Source organism: Strongylocentrotus purpuratus, unplaced genomic scaffold, assembly GCF_000002235.5.
Source record: "Strongylocentrotus purpuratus isolate Spur 01 unplaced genomic scaffold, Spur_5.0 spur5_scaffold_18, whole genome shotgun sequence".
NCBI classification, from domain to species: Eukaryota; Metazoa; Echinodermata; class Echinoidea; order Camarodonta; family Strongylocentrotidae; genus Strongylocentrotus; species Strongylocentrotus purpuratus.
In genome coordinates, this window is record NW_022145603.1 from 16,533,928 (window position 1) to 16,553,376 (window position 19,449).

Sequence of the window (19,449 nt, forward strand, 5' to 3'; positions counted from 1 at the left end):
TCTGTGGAAATACCAAAACCCGTGTAGTGCTTGCGTCATTGAAGGAAAAAAAATCACGAAATTTAGTTGTTATAATATTTTAATTCAAATAACTGGCGTGTACTACCGTGATTCGTTTAAATGCACACATTCCTGATATTTTGAAGGAGATGGAAATAGCCATGAAAAATCTTTCCAAAGCTTTATAAGCTCTCTCCTCTCTCTCTCTCTCTCTATCTCCTTTTTGGTTCTCTCCGTCTCTCTATCACTTTTATCCTTCTATTTAAATTTCTTTTCTATTTGTTTATTTCTGAATCATTCATTTTACATTGTGTTGCCTTACTGTGTTTTAAGAGTGCCGAACTGTTTCATCTTCATCTAATGCTTGTGAAATGGGTACCAATTCTCGAGAACAAGATAACGTCTACTTGGGTATATATTTTATGTCTCTGACGTCTAACTTTTTGCAAGTACTGCTTCTTGAATTTAACCCATTGCCTACTGAAGCCGGTGGTCCCTATATAAAACCTACGGGTATGAAATAATTCAGTAGCCAATGGTTTAAGTTAAGTTAAGATAAGGTTTTGCTTAGAACAAAGCAAATATTAAATAAAGACATTTACTTAAAAAATCTCGATCAGCAGAATCATTCTCACAAGATAACCATTCTGAAAACCTTTACCATGATCAGTGAGATTTCTCGCTGTCCATACGGCATCAAATGAGACAGTTCATTCTATAGAAAAGAACTGCGTCTAAACCCGACCCAGTTCGAGACGTATAGACGAGTTTACTCACTATAGTCAGTGCCACTGTAAATGTTAATACTTACCACAGTATGAAATCCTCGTCTAAACACGACCCACTTCGAGAAAAGCAGTCGAGTTTTGTCACTCGCCAGAGCCACTGCAAATCTGAATACTTACCATAGTTGCGGTGGCCGGGAAAGTGCATGCTACCTCACCAAAAGGAAAAATTATTGGCAGATTATGAGATTTGTGGTAGTGGTATAATGATTTGTTTGTTTTTGGAGTGATCAAGCTAAAGTAAGAGTTGTGTCTTATTGATTTAGTTTGTGTGGTTAGTACTCAACCGTACTTTTATTATAGCACCACTTCTACAGCCATTCAAACTGTCCGTACAATTTTTTTTTTCTAGGAGCGGGGAATAAGTTTCTTACTATTGTCTTGCAAGTAATGATACGGTTAAAATAAATTATACACCTGGACACATGGAGTGGTGCTCGGTGAAATAATTTTTTTTTTTTTTGTGGCTGGAACCGGAAAATGGTTTCTAAATAATTGTTGGTTTTCCATCTGTCCCAACATTGTGGAGAAGATATTCTTCCTTTCACATGTATGATGGGGAAGGGTGAGGTAGTATCAATCGAAAAGCGACTTTTCTTAGATAAGATGATATCTAACCTTCTCAGTTTAATCCCAATTGTTGAAATTAAATTGTGACTCTGTTGACTAATTGTTTGTTAAGATTGATAAATAGAAAATATAACAAGACAACTGAGACATGGGCATCATAAACATTTTTAGATAAGCGATATATCCCTGTTTAGAAGATCCATATATAGCACAGGCGCTAGTAGATCTTTCCAAACAAAAACGAATTCGAGACAAAAAGTTACAATAGTAATGTTTTATTATTCATATGTTTTCAATTTTTCATGAACACCTTTCATTTCAGCAACAATTGTTCTTGTGTTTTTCCCCTTAAATCTGTTACTACACTATATATTGCATAATTATGGAGGTGCGCGATGTGTGGGATATGATAGATAAATGGGTGTGGGTGTGGATGTGGGTTTATTCACTCGTTATGACTGGTTTAGGGGACCTGCCATTGAAAATACCAGCACTCTCTCCAGGCGAGCTATGACTTGGAATAAATATAATTGTAAACCGTAATAGGAATATAGCACAGACTGTGAAGTGCATTAAGTTCGATACAAAAAGAAAGAGAGATAATATAGAAAGATAAATATTTATTGTTATTAATGCACAGGAGTAGAAGAATGTAAATCAGAGACTGCTCAGATTGAGGGAAGTAGTGAATATGACTAAAAAAAAATGGAAAGAGAGAAAGGCCAACAGGTAGAAACATTTTCTTTGTATTATAGATTCTTGTAGAAGATGCCAGAAATGAAGAAATAGTAAGACTGTTATATAGCATAGTATCAGACCGTAAAGGAGTATTATATTTGATGATGTGATGGGATCAAATCGTATTGCCCTCAGCAGTTATACAATCGAATAGGATTATGTAAATGGGATTTAGATTACATCATCATTACATTCAGGGTTAAAAAATGTCTGAGTTCTCTAATCATAGGAAGATCTTGTATAATCCATCAAACATTTATTGAATGTCAGAAATTTAAGTATCAAGACAAAAGAATATGAAATTTATCTAGTGATATAAAAAGCTGAGAAAAGTGAAGGTAAAGACATGTACCAGTTGTAGAATTCACCCTCAGATATTCATATATGTATATATATATATATATATTAATGGATTTCTTAAATGCATTTTTTTTTTAATTCTTGGGGTTTAATACGAAATAGCAAGAATTGATTCTAGTTCAATATATAAGGGTATACTCGTCGCGATCAACATTTAATTGTATTTGATAATAAAACTATAAACTCTATTTTCTCGAATCTATAAATCTACAAATTGATATAGCATGTACAAAATTGATATCTAAAGTAGATACAGGCCCATTGCAAAGGGCGAATCTTTAAATTGATATGACGGATGCAATAGCATTCATAGGAATGTCGTAGTCGAGTGGTTAAAGCACGATTTTAAAGGTCGTGGTTCCATTCCCGACACGGCACCAATGTCCTTTGGCAAAGCATTAATCAGGTGAGGTAAAATGGGTACCTGGCAGGAATTAATTCTCTGAAATGCTGGAGCGCTGTATTGGCAGCTAGTCTAAAGCCGGGGTAATACTTAGTGCGCCCCGGAATGGAATTTTTTAGATAGACGGCGCTATAAAAATGCAAACTATTATTATTTAAATTATTATTATGGCCATAGCATAGGACAATTATTGAAAGAACAATAAATTTTTTCCTTTTGTCTATTTAATCTGCTTCTCATGGCATTGTCTTTTCTCTTCATTTCGTTATGGAATGCTCATCTCGTTTAATTCATAAGTTTTTAATTGCCCCAATGATGAGGATGCATTTGCGATATTATTTTCTTGAATTGATACATGTCCTTTATTACCAATCAATTCACCCACACAATGCATCGGGGTCTTTATCATCACGTTCTTAGGTCTAATTGATATTTATTATTCGCCGCCCTAGATAAAGTGTTAAAAGCATCGAAGATATCTTGTTATAGGGGATATTACTTGCGTGTTAAAGAAAATAATCACATTGTCATTTCGACCTTCTTTTTCAACACCGATACGACAAACATATACATATTTAATGATGTCCTTCAGATGTATATGGAGTAATTGAAAACGTAATAAGCCTGTTTCTACCAGATCGATATTTGATAGTTGATCGGCGAACGTTCGTTCAAGGATAATTTTAGACGTTTGAATTGAAAAATGAAGATAATAGCAGAGCTTTTGTGTTAATGGACATGATAACAACACTTTTCACAAGTAGGGCTCTGTGTGTCAATCGAATATGTATGAAAATTATTTCGATACACAGTTTTTGCACAGTTTTTAAAGTAAGTGAACAAGAACATTCTCCCCCTCTTTTTTTCTTCATTCTAGTTATTAATTGGGAAAGTTCATTAACTTGGAACATTAACCATTTGCTTTGCAGAACAATATATAAGTGCCAAATCGAATGAAAGATATTGAGAGCAATACGAGGAAATGTCTTACTTTTTCAAATTTACTTTCTCAAGACTGGATAATCCATCTTTCATGCCCGCAAACACAAGTATAATAATATTTGTTTCTTTGTCCATTGTTAAAATACTGTGTAAGCATTTCACACAAAAGAGATTGAACTTTATTCCATTTTCATTCATGTCATTTATTTCTTTTCCACATTCTATTCAAAGAATGGAAAAATACAAAACAATGAACATATATATATAAAATAAAAAGGTATACACAACGATTCACATATACTAACAAAGAAGTAATTAACCAAAAGGGGAAATAATTAGTAAACTAGTTTATCTAAAAGGCATATATGAGTAATCAAGCATCTAAACGTATTCAACAAAGTCCCTTATTCAACCTGTCCGCTTTTCATTCTTGAGTTGCGAAAAACACAAAACGCATCACATTCACAAGAGGTATGAATAATCTAGTATATACACTAATTTGTATTTTTAAAATGTATGTATATTCTCACACGTTTCGACTTAAGGAGTTACATTATAATTAATGATCCGTTGATATAGGAACGCTGTTTAATTATCAAATCCCAAGCTGTGACATTTCAGTGCGAAGACAAATCGTCAAATTGTTATGTTTATTGCTAAATATGTTACTCATTGCGGATATATAGTTTCGAAAATAATATCGCTAGTGACATTCGTTTATCTCGCAATGTATGGTCAACAAGGGATCTCAAAGATCCCTGAGATCCCTTGTTGACCATATATTGCGAGACAAACGAATGTCACGAGCGATATTATTTTCGATGTTATGTTTATGTTTCAGTTTTGGCTGAGCATTGCCAATATTTAAAGCTGCTCTCAATGGCTGTTCATTTCTGCAATGTACCAAGTGCTTGATCTAGTTGTATAATGTAGGCAGCGTTTGAAGGAAGTAAAGGCCGACCAATCCTTCCTCCTGCTCTTATTCAGAGGCTAGAGAAAGGGTTGAAGAATAGATCATTTCTGTTGTTCAGGGTTAAGTATTCGTATGTTGTTAACCGCGAACTTCACTTCACCAAATAGTGCATGTAACCCCGGTTTACTTGTATACACGCATTGAAAGCCCTTCCTTTTGTTTTGTATGCCCACCTCCCAATCCAAGGGGCGATGAAAAGTGCAGATTTCCGGATCAACAACTCCTAAAAGAAATGCGAATAGGAAAGGGTGATACAAACGGCCAACATGCAGAGAGGGCAGAGAAAATTCCCATTCGGGTTTTCTCACTCAGAATCAATGCTTCATCAGAGAATACCAAATTAAAATCGAATCCTTGCTCAGCAGGGGGCGGATTCAAATTGGCAACTGCGAACGAAGGCGTGCGACCAATTTTTGATCCTCAAACTTTGGCCAGTAAACCCAATATTGGCACCCCTGTCTATTTCCCTAGATTTGCTGTTCTAACTAGCACACCACCTGATCTGCATTATACATCTAGGTTTTTTTATTTTGTCAGCTAGCCGTGAAGTTCCGGAAAAAAGTTGTCTCCATTTGTGCTAATATCGTAGAAGACTTAAAATATTGATAAAAAAGCCCTTTTAATTAGGCTAGCCAAAAGAAAGCAAATGTAAAATCGAACGCATGTTTTTTTTTCTTCAATAACCCAGTTATATTCCTTTTCCTACTATAATAGATTCCCGGGATTTTTTCCTTCTTTCTTTTTCTTTTCTTAATTTCTTTCTTTCTTTATCCAGATAGTCTTGAGTCCTATTCTGTTTTGACCTAAGAATGTGTATTCATTTAATTGTTTAATCTTCGATCCCTCCCCCTCCCCAGGCATAATCTCCAAGCCGCCCCCTACAAACCCGCCCCCGCCAAAGAAATATTCGTCTATAACCGCTCCTGATTTTGCTTTTAACCAAGAAATACGAAATATGGAACAAGCATGAGTTTTATCATGTTCATTGTACAATGATGTCTCTACCTGTTATCATTTAGTTTTTACTTGTATCATTCTGTGCATAGTTTTTCTCATTCGTGGTGTTCCGCTCTTCACCTCAGCATGTTTTTACTCCCGTACCGTTAAGATGAGCGGACCTTGGAGGCACAGCATCAATTTTATTAAAGACATTTTTGATAAAAAATTATGTTCTTCGTAAACAGCCTTAGGAAGGGGAAGCCATTTTCTTGCGACCAAAACATCTGAATCAGGCGCACAACATTTCCATTCATTACAAATTTTATCATCATCGACTTCTGTGTCAGTCGGACATAGTCACTCTTTGACTGTAGTAGGGGAACATCGGAAGCGCTGGTAGAGCTTTTGTGCTCTTGTTGAAATCTTGACGGTGTTTATAGAGTGAAGTTATTCATTTTTTAAAGTCGCGAGAAAGCTCTAGGGTGTGGTTTACCCGAGGCAATCTAATTTGACATATCGAACGACTTGACGTGAGCCTAGAAACAAATGCAGCCTTCTGCGCGCGCCCAAGGCAGAGTACCTGTCGCACGCGCAACGCGCAGATGATATGTCAATCACAGTGCTCCGGTGACGGGCTACACCATTTTTCGCCGCAGGTAAAAAACAATATTAGTTATAAGGAACGTACAACAAATCTTGGGGGAAAAAATACTTGTCTATATCTCTATGATAACAGAAGTTCACGTCATAAACGATAATGCACGGTATTTTAGACAAACAATGATTAAACCGCGTGCAATCAACATATGAACATTGTAGCAAGGAATAGTTGAAGACTTTAGTGAATACGGGAAATTATCGCGACCTGTCTCCCAGCCAAATTAGAACTCAGCCCCTTCCCGTCACGCGTTTTGTGGAATATCCAAGCGCTCTTTTTCAAGACTTTGTTATTTTTACCCCGCCTCACGCAGCGCATGGAACTTTTGACGTTTCACGATTGTATCTCTGGGCGAAAAGTGACTTCAGGTTATTGTTTTGCTTTCTTTTCCCACCATTACCTCAATTAATATTACACTAATTCGGGAAAACAAACGGGTTTTCACTCCTTGCAATTCGCCATCTCTCACCCACCACCACAACCCATATTTTACTATGCGATGCGTTGCCGAAAAGTAAATCAATTACCTAATGAATTGTAATTTGAAATAATTGTGGCGGCTAACACAAGATTTATGTAAGACTAGCGAAGACAGGCACCTCTAGGGGCATTCTTTTCAATTTCAATTTTCATCAGCTAAATTAGCTTCGTTGAACGAAAGCGGAAAAAAGCCCCAAATATATTTCATACTGTTTTCACAACCTAATATTCTACAAATTCTACACAATGGAATGACTTCAGACAGTTCGATACACCGTGCACCCTGGATACAGTTTCGTTGTGAATGAAAATGTAGAAATGAAATTAAAAAAAACCTAATCATTAATGCATGCCTAAATTCGAGGAACATAATCCAACAGTTATTCTTGATTATTCATACCGATATACATTTCTAAATTGCATATAAACGCTAAATTAAGTGATATTTTAAGATAATCTTTGGTCAATCTTTAAACATGTATTCTGCAGACGTACATGTTTAACACAAAGGAAAAACGAAAAGAAAAAGATGGTCATATTGCTTTGAAATATTCCAATACTTTTGAGAAATAGCTTAAGTTTATGGATAATTAAAATGTTTCGATCGTCACGTAATGAAGCTCATTATAAATAAAGGATTTGGTAACATACTATTCAGAGAAAGTCATGATCTACAACAGTTTTATTTATTTGGCCGAATGTACGTAATTTATTTATCAACGTCAAAGTGGTTTTTGTATACATATCGAGAAATGCCTCTGTTTACGTCTGAATGAGCTCAGCTAGATCTTACTATTTTCCTTGATATATGTGAAGAGAGTTCTACTTTTTGCATTAATAATAATGATAAGTCAACTTATATAGCGCAGCTCTTATATGAATAAACTCTACTGCGCTTAGAACAAAAAATCATTATATTACCCCGGCTGTTCCTGATATGCCTTAATAAGGCGCTTAAGCACTCAAGGGATTTTTTCCTATCGGGTACCTATTTACTTCACCTGGGTGGAGAGTGGCAAATGAAGACTAATGTCATGCCAAAGAACATTAGTGCCGCGGTATGATTCGAATCGCGAACCATGGGATCCATAGTCCAGTGACGTATCCGCTAGACCACGACACCTCAACATTACCCTTCACGTTAATCATTATTTGTATTTATCTAATATAATATTGAATGATGTCTTTTATTGCGGCTAGATGTCAAAAGGGATGCAAATTCGAGATAATTTCTTATGCAATTGTTTTTCGTCACCTGATGGAAAAAGCCGTCCGTTATACACAATCCTATTCACATTGTTGAGAATTAAAGAGTTGTCATAAAAGTACATGAATATTTAAACACCAGTTCGTAGTCAGAGAGTGCTTACTTATTGGTGAGTATATGACATGGAAATGTTTGAAAAATTAGGTAATAGTCATCCTTCGTCTAATGAAGTTAACTAGACAGTTTTGAACAAAAGAAATGATGGGTTAAAATCCCTTTTGTTGGTGTAATTTTGTTTCTGTGATAGTTCGTGAATCTAGCACACAAATTCTGCATTGTTATAAATACAATTATTATTTAGACAGCATGGATGCACGTTATATTAAAGGTCTATGCCTTTATCGACAGAACTAGTAAAGGGGTTTGATGGATATGCGTTCTGTTAAAAATTATTTGTCGAAAAATGTATCGACATAATGTTTCTGAGATGCACACAACATGTCAGTTGAAGCGCTGTATGCCTCGAGTAACAATACAAGCATTTTATTTTTGTCGTCGGCCGGTAGGAGAGAGAATGCTCACATGCCTTCGAATTAGTTCGTTATCAAAATCGATTTCTATTTTCTCCCCTTCTCCTCTATAATCTAGCGAGGGACAAGGGGCTGTCAGTCGCATTTTCACTTCCTTTCTGTCTTTTTTCTTTACCCCCCCCCCCCTGTATCTCTCTCTCTTTCGCCCCCTTTCTCTCTCTCTCTCTCTCTCTCTTTCTCTTTCTCCCCCTCTCTCTCTTTCTCACTTGATTTATTTCTTCACGCTTTTCTCTTCACCCTCTTATATTCTCTAACCTCCTATCTATCCTGACTCCCCATCTCTTTCTCTCTTTCTCTCTCTCTCTCTCTCTTCTCCCCTTCTCCCTCTCTCTCGTCCTCTCTATATCCCTCTCCTAATCTCTCCTTTCCCTATCTCTTTCTTCTCTTCAGTCTCTCCTACCTTCCTCTGCCTTCCACCATCCGATGGGGGTGCACGTTAGTTGCGTCTTATTGCACACGTCCCCGACGGCAACTAATTGTGCAAGCGTCACTTAACCCGGACTAGCGCGCATGCGTAACTGCGTGCGCAGCGCTAGATGTTCAAGGTCACACAGTTGCACTTCTTTGCACTTTATGTCATGGTCAAGGCCTCTGGGCACTATGTTGTATGTATGGATATATTCAAGTTTATATCTCTATGGTATCTGTGATGATCAATTCTAAATGCAAACGAATGTTTTCTTTCCCCTCAGTTTTTCTTTCCCCGATTATTTTGACACGTTTGTCATAAGCTTTCCAAAATTCACAATACTCACGGGATAACAAAGGTGTGAATTTCAGTTTCAGGTTAGGGTATTTCAAAACGCTGTTTACAGATTGAATGAAGTGTATTTAATCTATTGTTGATATTCTTTACCAAATGCAGTTTTCGTTTCTCTCTTTAAGTTAAACAAACATCTCCCGCAAAAGAAAAAAAAGCGGGAAATTACATTTCACCGATGAATGGGATTAAAAGAAAAATCCTGATGGGCCCTGTGTTTTGTGAATTAAATGGGTTTTTCTTATTTTCAAGAATAGCTAAATTGATGAGAGGTTAGCAAGACCAAGGTGGTTTCTAATCGATCCTCCTTGGTAAGACTGACGATCAGGGGAACTAAATGTTATGGCCCTTCTTACATGTCCGAATGTTCCATGTTGACATCAGATGTAAACTATGTTGATCATGTTAGTGTCTTCATTTTATTTCTCTCATCGTAACCCTAACTTGGAAGTAAAAACTGCCTTCACGTAGGCCTGTGTCTTACATCACAGGTGGGAGAGTGTCCCCATCTTCCGCCCCTTTTTCTTGTCGCATCGCGAAGCTAAACCGCTTTTTATTATCCATATCCTTCCTCCCCTCCTCCTCCTTTTCTACTTCTACGTCATATACAGGGGACCAAAGGCCCACTCTCGACTTTGGTCTAAAGACAACAATTAGAACAAAAGCAAATTTACATTTGCACACATCTCTATAGCTCCTAAATTCAGGGAGACAAATACTTCATCGGCTTCAATTCATTTTTGTTTGAATTTGTTCACTAATTTCAACTGTACCTTGTTCTATAGAGGTGTAGTGGTCTAGTGGACGTGTCACCGGAACGTGGAACACATGGTTTGCGGTTCGAGTCCCACCGCATTACTAATATTCTTTGGCAAGACATTAATCTATATTTGCCACTCTTCAGCCAGGTGAAGTAAATGGGAACCCGGTACGATGCGAACGTTCATCTGGTTGTAACATTGCGCCTAGCTAGAATACTCCCAAGGGAGCGGAGCGTGTGCACTATCACGTTCGGATAAGCAATTAATTAAATTAAGAAATAATAATTACAATTTAAAGCGCTTAAAAAAGTAGCTTCACAAGTCCGAGACAATTTTCGTTTTCTTTTTCTTCTTCTTCTTCTTCTTTTTATCCTTCTTCTTCTTCTTTTCTTCTTTTTTCTTCTTCTTTTTCGTTCTTCTTCAGCCTATGCAGCTTTTAACCAAGATACTATTCTGATGCCCCCGAACACATGTACTTAGAGGAGAAAGTTCACATCTTTGCAAGATCTTGCATTACTGTTCTTCACGAGGCGTCATCTTCATGATTACTATTCCTGCTATTCTAAAGAACACTGACAGTGTCATGACTCTGAACGAACTATCTTAGTTTCAAACAAGTCTTTGACAATGATTATTTTAAACGATGAAAGCTTTAGCAAGCTCACGTGGGCGTTTTTCCACACCGAATAACATTTACAAAAGATGGAATATCATCTTTGATCATCGTTCTGTAAATTGTATAATTATGAATATGATTTCGAAAACATGGAGATAAAGTTGGGTGTAAATAATTATTTTGGCACCTTGTATTAGGTCACTTAAACCGGAATAAAGCAGACTAAAGCGGAATGAAGCGGAAACCGAAATAAAGGGTTTACGGTTGTTTGACCTTGAACAGACAGGTCGAAATGAAAGGCGATTTCCTCTCTTCGTCGCCAGCACTCCTAACGTATAATTTCCTTCAGAGTTCTAACAGAAAGATAAAGACAAACAGAGGAGGATTTTGAAGATGTGAGATGGAAGATAAAGATTGGAGGCAACGCACCGTCAACCCCTTGCATACTAAACATCTCTATGATGTACATTGTTTTGGCATAGAATGTGAAATGCAAAATAGGACCTGTAAAGTCAAAGTTAACATCTCCAGCTTATATTTTTTTCGCGTGACACCACCAGCTTTGCATTACAAATGTACAAAAGGAAAGGGCATTAAAGTACAGGTGAATGAAAGTGTTTTTTCTGATGTCAAAAGGATCATTCTAATTTATCGCTTTTAGTTCGCTCTTTTCATTTTATTTCTCTTTGAACTCTGAACTGGAGCTTTTATATTGGATTTTAAGTAGAGATGCGGTAGTATTATCTGGAATAATAAAGAATAACATTTTATTTGGTTTCTTAATCCTTTTGCAAATATACGACGCTAATAAGTTCAATCGTCAATACAATTCCTGGATACGTTATATAGCATTTACTTTATAAATTATTAACAAAATTGTATAACTTTCCTTACTGAATATTTAACATTATAAAATATGACTATATCTTTCTTTTGTATATCAATCTACTTACTTATAACAGTTTGTTAGTTTTCACTGAAAATATTTTGTCTTATCGTCATCCATTTACCCTTCAATGATTTAAAAGGCAAAAGACCCTTCTGTTCTAGAACGACATAACAAGTTTGTGATATACAAAAATACATTGAATATATAAAAATATAACACTCCTCATTACTAAACATTGACATATTTGACATATTATAGAGTACAAACATAATAAGAAAAATAATTATAGCGGTAGAGGGAAATAAGAACGGAGATTCTACTATAATAAATGTATTGCCAATTGGCATCCGCGCTTGAATATTTGAATTGATTTGGTTGATTGAATTGAGGGAGGAAGTTTATTAAATAGGGTGCTTGCTTTATACGAGAATGTAGATAACATATCATTCAAACTAAAGTAAATTAAAACAGGTATCATAACATCACTTTGTTCATGTTTTCCCCATTCTTAACTTATGAACATGATGTTACAGTATTTTTATCTTGTTTACCCGCGCAAAATTTTAACTTTTCATTACTAACTTTTAATTTTTTTTCCATGACATTTCCTCGTAAGTGTTGTGTTATTCCGTTAATACCGATCAGTGGTGTTTCATACAGATCCTAAGTCGAACTTAACTCTAAGTTGGACTTAAAAATTATGGAGAGCCATTTGTAGCCTTAAAATAAGATATATTTAAGAGCAAACATTTTATGCCTTTTAAAATATCTTATACAAAATATTTTCAAAGATACTTACGGCTTTCCATAATTATTAAGTCCAACTTAGAGATAAGTTCAACTTAGGATCTTTGTGAAACACCCCCTGGTCCCTGTAACAAAAAGCTTGGCAATTGATCATACGATTGATCGTTCGTTCGTGTCTCCTTAGATCAAGATTAATGTATCCTGATCTTCGGAGTAGTTGCTACAACCGGCCGTGTCAGACACGTTGCCCCGGGGTGCGAGATAGGACTCTTGTAGCGTTCCCCCATTTAAAACAATTATACAATAACAATTAACATTACATTTAATTAATTAATATTAATACGATTGATTATTGCGATTCATTATTGCGACTGATTGCATTGATGATTCGTACTACAATCGGTGGATAAGCTTTGTGGTACGGGACCCTTGCAATCGAAAATGGGGTTACCCTGAAACCATTCTTTGTTCATGTTTGCTAATGCCATCATACGAAGGAGTATGCTTCGCTTTCTCACGCTTACTAGTGAAAGGTTACTCTTTCAAAAGGAGCGGTGCATATCAAAGTAGTTTTTACTTATACATTTCATTAAACACCCGTCGCGTTTTGTCAATATTAATATAACTGATCAAACATGAACACTACACTGTGCCGTTTATATTCACCTAGCCTAAATGTTCCTATATCACATGCAAATGCAATTCTCAACTCCTAAGGAACATAGACCTACGTTTAAACTGTGGGAAAACGGAAAATCGTTCAAAGAGGTTGAATATGTAATGAACAATATGATAATAATAATACAAACATATTTTTAAGTAAAACAGGGCAAATCGAAAGGACCTTCGCTAGATATGTCACAAAGTAGCCAATTTGTGTTTGCGTGATCCCATTTTCAAAGATGCATAACTTTCTTATTTTTATTAGATTTTTGCGCAAACTTCCACCGACCTTTTTTTCTCATTTGTCTACTTGTATTAAAATATATATATATCAGGATGGATTTCTCCTTTAATTATCAGTGATATGCTAACACTGATTATGTAATATCTGGAAAGAAAAACCCTTTAAAATGTCTACGACCATTTCGTGTCAGTGTCAGGTAATGTTCAGGGTATAACGAAACAGTATTTAATTGTTATTATGTAACATAAAACTGAAATTCGTTTTACCGTTTTGGTGACGTCGTTAAAGTAATGCTATGTAGAAAAACTTAATCAGTACCAGCTCATTTGGTTAAAGACATGTAATCGCCCATCAACATTATAGTTGATGAATCTATTCAGTGTCATGTATTTGGAAGCATGATTTTATTTTCGTTTGGTGAATACTGAAGATGAATGGTGAACCATTTACAGGTAGGCAATAATATATTTTGTCGATTTGTTTTATATGACGCTTTTCTAAAAAGTCTGAAATGCTTGCAAATATGTCTCTCTTTCGTAACATACAAAGCCTGTGTATAATGCAGTGACAAAATCAGATACGTCGTTAGGGACTGGAAGGCTTTGTTGTGTATTGGATATCTCAACACACATTTCTTATATATTATTTATTTATCAGTACTTCCGACAATTATGTCAAGTGCATTCCTCCTGATAAAGTAAAAGGGTTTTTTTATTTTTACAACCAAAATCATAGCCATATCAGTACTGTTTCTTGTTTTTAGGAATATTTTTGCATTATATTTTGATCCAGAATGCTTGGAATTACACATTATACATCAGCAGTCAAAGGTAAAATCACGGAATTCTTTTTTCCCAATGCAATATGCAATTAGCAAAGCAGTTTAAAATGTAAAATCCCTATTTTCGTGTACAAATTGGCAATTTTTCTGTTACATTTTTCAATATTCGTTCTCATTGGTTCATTAAGTTGATACAGATATTAATCGTCAGTCTATGAAGAGGTGGAAAATGAGATTACTTGTTTGCCAATGTGAGAAAGAAAAACAAGACAAATTTGTACTGTTGTAGGTTAATTTATCTCTTCGTGTAGGAACAAACATTGGTATCGCAATAACAATGACACCTGCCGATTGATGTGTTTAAATGATCCATATACGTTAAGTGTACCCGGAGAAAGTCGACTCAAGGACCTATTAGGACCCAATATAATAAAGCTCCGGTGACGATTGCCCTGAATACATTAAAGGGATCGTTTAACAATGTTAAATCTGAGATGCACGACCCTACGTGTTGTCAGTGTCTGTGATATGGGGTTATATTGAAGCCCTTAAAAAAATGCGCTTCAAAATGATCAAGAAGTGTCTCAAAAAAGTAAAAACCTTTGTGTGACCGATTTTACCATACTCGTTTTCCCCAAAAGACTGTAGAGTTATGAAAACTGTTTGGCAAACGCAAAATTTGATTTCGATTTTCAATCATAAATATCTTGATAATCAGACAGGCGATCGGCCTGAAAGAGTCATGGGGTTCCTGACTGACCATAAGCATGAGCTAAATCAAAGATTTGTTTAAAGGATCTAAGACAAAGTTACCGGATCCCTTTAAGGGTTATTGTTTAGATATGATTTTAGGTAAGGTGTATAGGGTCAGGTTTATAGTGTTAGTCTTAGAACTACAGTTATAAATTCGGTACGTGTAGGAAATTAACGTATAAGTGTGGTCTAACCTCCTTCGCTCATATGGGCTACAGATGAAGATACAAGATTGGAAAAGGTACACTTACATTTAAAGGGGAAATCCATCATTATAATTAGCTGTTTTTAATAGAACCATGACAAGAGAGAAACAAATTAGTTAAAGTTGAGCGATAGCCTATTACAAATATAAAAGTTATAAATGTATGAAGGTGTCATCAGTGAAACACAAATTGGCAACACTGTGACGTATCTTGCGAGGTCCTCTCCAATTTACCCTGTACATAACATTTCATAAGCTTTCATTTTCTTAGTTATTGATGACGGAATAGAATAGTTTCATGTAGGGGTAATTTGGAAAAAACATACTTGCAACAATTATATTTAGGGTGCAAGTATGATTAGAAATTTTCTTTAGAGTAACAAAAGTTTTTTCTTATTTTTTTTCAAAAAAGAGCAAATGGGACGGGAGTTCCCGAAATACGTCATAGAGTTGAACATTTGTGTCTGATTGATCGCAACTAAAAAAAGTAATAACTTTCTTATTTTTTTATGGAATCTTGTTCAAACTTCCACTGAGCTGCTCCTCTAAGTGTTCCGATTTTATCAAAAATAATATTAGGGTGGATCTGCCCTTTAAAAGCGAATGTCTTTGATTATCACTATTTCCCTTTCAATAACAAAAAAAATCGAACCTAATCACATATTAAACATATTTATTTTTAGTTTTAAGAATAGATTATAACGAACTGGTGTAGAATTCATGGAGAGACTATTAAAAATCAGGTTTAAACAAAAAGTGGAATGAAGGCCTTAAACTTTTCGCGGTTTAATCTCATGTACATCGAACAAATTATAGGAATAAATAATAAACGATAGATTAGGCCAACAGGGCGACCACGTTTAAAAAAAAAAATGGTGTTCATGATAATCACTGTTACACTATGAAACAAATAATGAGAAATGTGCATGGATATTAACTCCTAATTCTATTCAAATTGTGTGGAAGTAATTTGAAATAAATGCTTTCCGCATTGTTGTGACGCATACAGATTGTAGTCGCATTGTACCTAATGTTGATTCCATGTGGTAAAATGAACGTGGTTATTCCTAGTTACTAAGAATATGCAATTATTTCAGTTTGATGCTTGTTTTAAACACTCCACTTCACGAAAAGAAACAAAAATACGGAGCAAGGATCGAACCGCTGACCTCTCTTACGAGAGTCAAGAATCTTCACCAGATATCACATGCAGTGCTCTTTCATGATGATAAATTTCGTCTTGAATATTTATGACAAAAATAGTGTTTAACAAAAATACTTTGTTTGATTGATTGATTCGAATTTATTCCATTTCATATCAATTCTTTGCACAATAAAGTACATAGTTGACAAAGTAAGTTCAAAATTATGAAATGAAATAGGAACCTACTGGAAGGCATAGCTTGTTTTTTGTAGGTTCCCAAGAATAAATATAGAATGAACATTATTTCATAAATCATTTTAAGGTGTCTAAATAATCACAGTTATATAAATATAATATATAATAACATATTTTCCTAAACCCTTTTAAAGTGTCTAAATAATCGAAATATACAAAATAACAGAACTACAAAACGGAACACAAAAGAAAGGAAATAGACATAATAAGATAAGACAGGACATGACAAAACATTTCATAGCAGGATGAGATAAACAAGACGTGACAGGACAAAACAAAAACAATGCTGCACACTACAGAAAGCCAATACAAAGTTTGTGTATGAAGTCATAAATTTGGTTCAAATAAACATATTCAATGATCGTTGACGCGGTTGAAATCGAGTCTAAAGTGGTAAAATTGTGAATAATAAACTCTTTATGTTGTATAGCTCCCTTTTAAGATTGATATTACTTTAGCTTCAAAACAATGTTTCTTGACTAAAAATCGACCGATTCTCTATTCCCGTTTAGAAATTAAATATCAGAACTGCATATTTAGAGATTTTCATGGTCGCAGCTACCATTGTATGGCTATAGGCGCTATTTGAAATTGATCGGAAGCCCCGATAATTGTGATATTTTAATTTTCTCGGAATTCTTTGCCTTTTAGAGCCCAATTTTTAAAAGTTGCTTTCTCTAACACTAGGTTCCAAAATGGTAATACAAATTTTGAATTTGATAATCCAATCCTTTTAAAATGTTACAAAAACTTTGTACTACCTTTAATCTAGACAAGAAAGGCGTTTCTGCTGGTGTTAAACACATAGTCATGTTAATAAAACACTAAAAATGGCTTCATTCTCATATGTGAAATCATTTCACCAAGGTCGTCACTTCTTTCACGATTGATTGATACATGACACAGGTACTATGTCCCATTTGCAAGCCAAAAAAATGAAAAGCTTAAATTCCAACGGCATTTGAAAGGAAATATTAACTTAGAACTGCCTCAAAACGAAAGGGCTTGAAAATGGCTTTTAGTGGGAAGATAACGACCATTAATCGTCAAATGGTCGTACGTCTTGTGCTGCGCAAAGATACAATCAGTTTAATTTTGGCCCTTGCAAGTAGTGGGTTATTGATGTAGACAAATGCTCATGTACCTGTTACAGCTCATTTTATGTATGTTATTACTAAATAAAAAAAGCTGTCAGTCAGTCACTTAGAAGTGTCTGACAGTGAAGTCTAGAATGTGAACGGGTTTCCTTGCATAATTTAAATACTATAGGACACTGCTAAAGTTTAAATTTCACAGATAGGAAATACATGACATATTCAAAATTCCTGCAAAGTTCTATATAATTTGATATTGGTTGCAAAAGGGACATAGTATCTTTAAACTTGTTCTTAATGAAGACTTTCGAAACATTGTATGCGTGCTATACCATGTTTGCCTCTGGCTACCGTTATGAATATATATATATATATTTCAAAGTAGTCTGGAATTCACAATTTTGAATGCATGTGTTGTGTTGGTTTGAGTTTCTCCTGAATCATAATTTATCCTGCCATGTAATCTGGTACAGTCACTTTCGTCTACAGCTTCAAACTTGACCATGATAATATGTTTATTATCTTTATAACATGATGAGACTGTTATAATAAGAAAATTTTTCTCCTATTTACCCTTTTTGGGCAAAACTGTAGTTTGGAACTTTTCACAAATATTTTCAACCATCAATTGTCAAGAATTTAAACAAATTATGAGACAAAATAATCAGTTTGTATGATCTAGGAACGTTTAAAAGCATCTATTTTAAATAATCGTAGTTATAAAATGGAAGATTTGCGAAGAAGATAAAAATGCTGTCCCCCCCCCCCCCCCCAAAAAAAAAATCATCCTTTAATTCTAATAACATTTTTTTTTTCACTGGACATTTGCTATGCAAGGTCGATTGTAAAAGTTTCCTATATTACACAATATCTTGAAAATGTGTCATTGAATGTAAACGTAATGTTTGTAATATCCAGTTCAAGATTTTAACATACTATAATGAAATAAGATAACATTAAGAAGAGGACATAACAACGTAAAAATGAAAAATAAAAGAATTATGTTGCTTATCCAAATATAACCATTTTGTTTGACATTCGGAGACGCCATAACGCATGCGCAGAAGAATCCATCCGATGCTCTTTTCCTCCCAAAACTCAGTAATGGTGTAATCTACACATATAATGATGAAGGCTGCATATAGATTGTGTGTATATACTGCACTTTTTTGTCTGTGTATGTGAACTTGAAGGGGATTGTGTGTATGCAAAGATTGTGGGTGTGTATGTGTATGTATGCAAATGCTGGTTTGAGAAGGTGTGGGGTAGAGCGAGGTTGGCCGGGGCACGGTCTCAATGTGCTTGGTCGCTCTTTTTCAATGGGCGCTGGCATAAAAGTGTAAGATCGCTCAACGAAGCGCACCAGAGCACACGGCCGTGTACTAATCGCTCATCGTTCATCTGTCTTCTCTCATTTTGTGGCGACATTTTTTTCATCCAGCGCTGCCCTCTCCTGTTCCTACGCCAGCACACCCCGGGGCTAAACTCTGTCCTAACAGGCCTCGCACACATGTTTTTCTCTCTTTTCCTGAACACGGACTAACACTTTTCGCGTTAATACATCTCGAATTTAAATACACTACAACAATTTGGACTCACCTTTCGTTATAAAAAAAATATTATTCACCGTTTATTTGAATTGATGTACCACTGATTTGAAATTCTTACGCAAGAAGATATCGCTTCTTCAGAAACATTTTTATTTTGACGGACTTTGATCTGCGAGGGTGGAAACGTTCATCACCTCGAAAGATATGTCACAGCACGGTTTAGCCGACCCGCAACCAGTGCCTGTACAGCCCGGTAACAACCAACAGCAAATGGATCAAAATGGTACGAATAAACCCAAGAAAAGCAGTAGATCGCGAGGTAAGAGATACCACAGGTTGAAA

At 35.4% G+C, this 19,449-nt stretch overlaps 1 protein-coding gene across 4 annotated transcripts in view; it reads left to right on the plus strand.

The window, feature by feature from the left end:
• Positions 1–13,668: 13,668 nt before the first annotated feature.
• The window catches only part of LOC100892714 (paired box protein Pax-6), a 75,822-nt gene continuing 70,041 nt past the window's right edge, over positions 13,669–19,449 (plus strand). Inside the window, exon 1 of one of the 4 annotated variants that reach the window (XM_030989294.1) lies at positions 13,669–13,777. In XM_030989294.1, the coding sequence (XP_030845154.1) occupies positions 13,756–13,777 (22 nt within the window). In that variant the 5' untranslated portion in view covers positions 13,669–13,755. Of the gene's footprint in view, positions 13,778–18,662; positions 19,427–19,449 lie in introns of those variants that run through there. The other 3 variants (XM_030989293.1, XM_030989291.1, XM_030989292.1) reach the window with 3 other exon arrangements.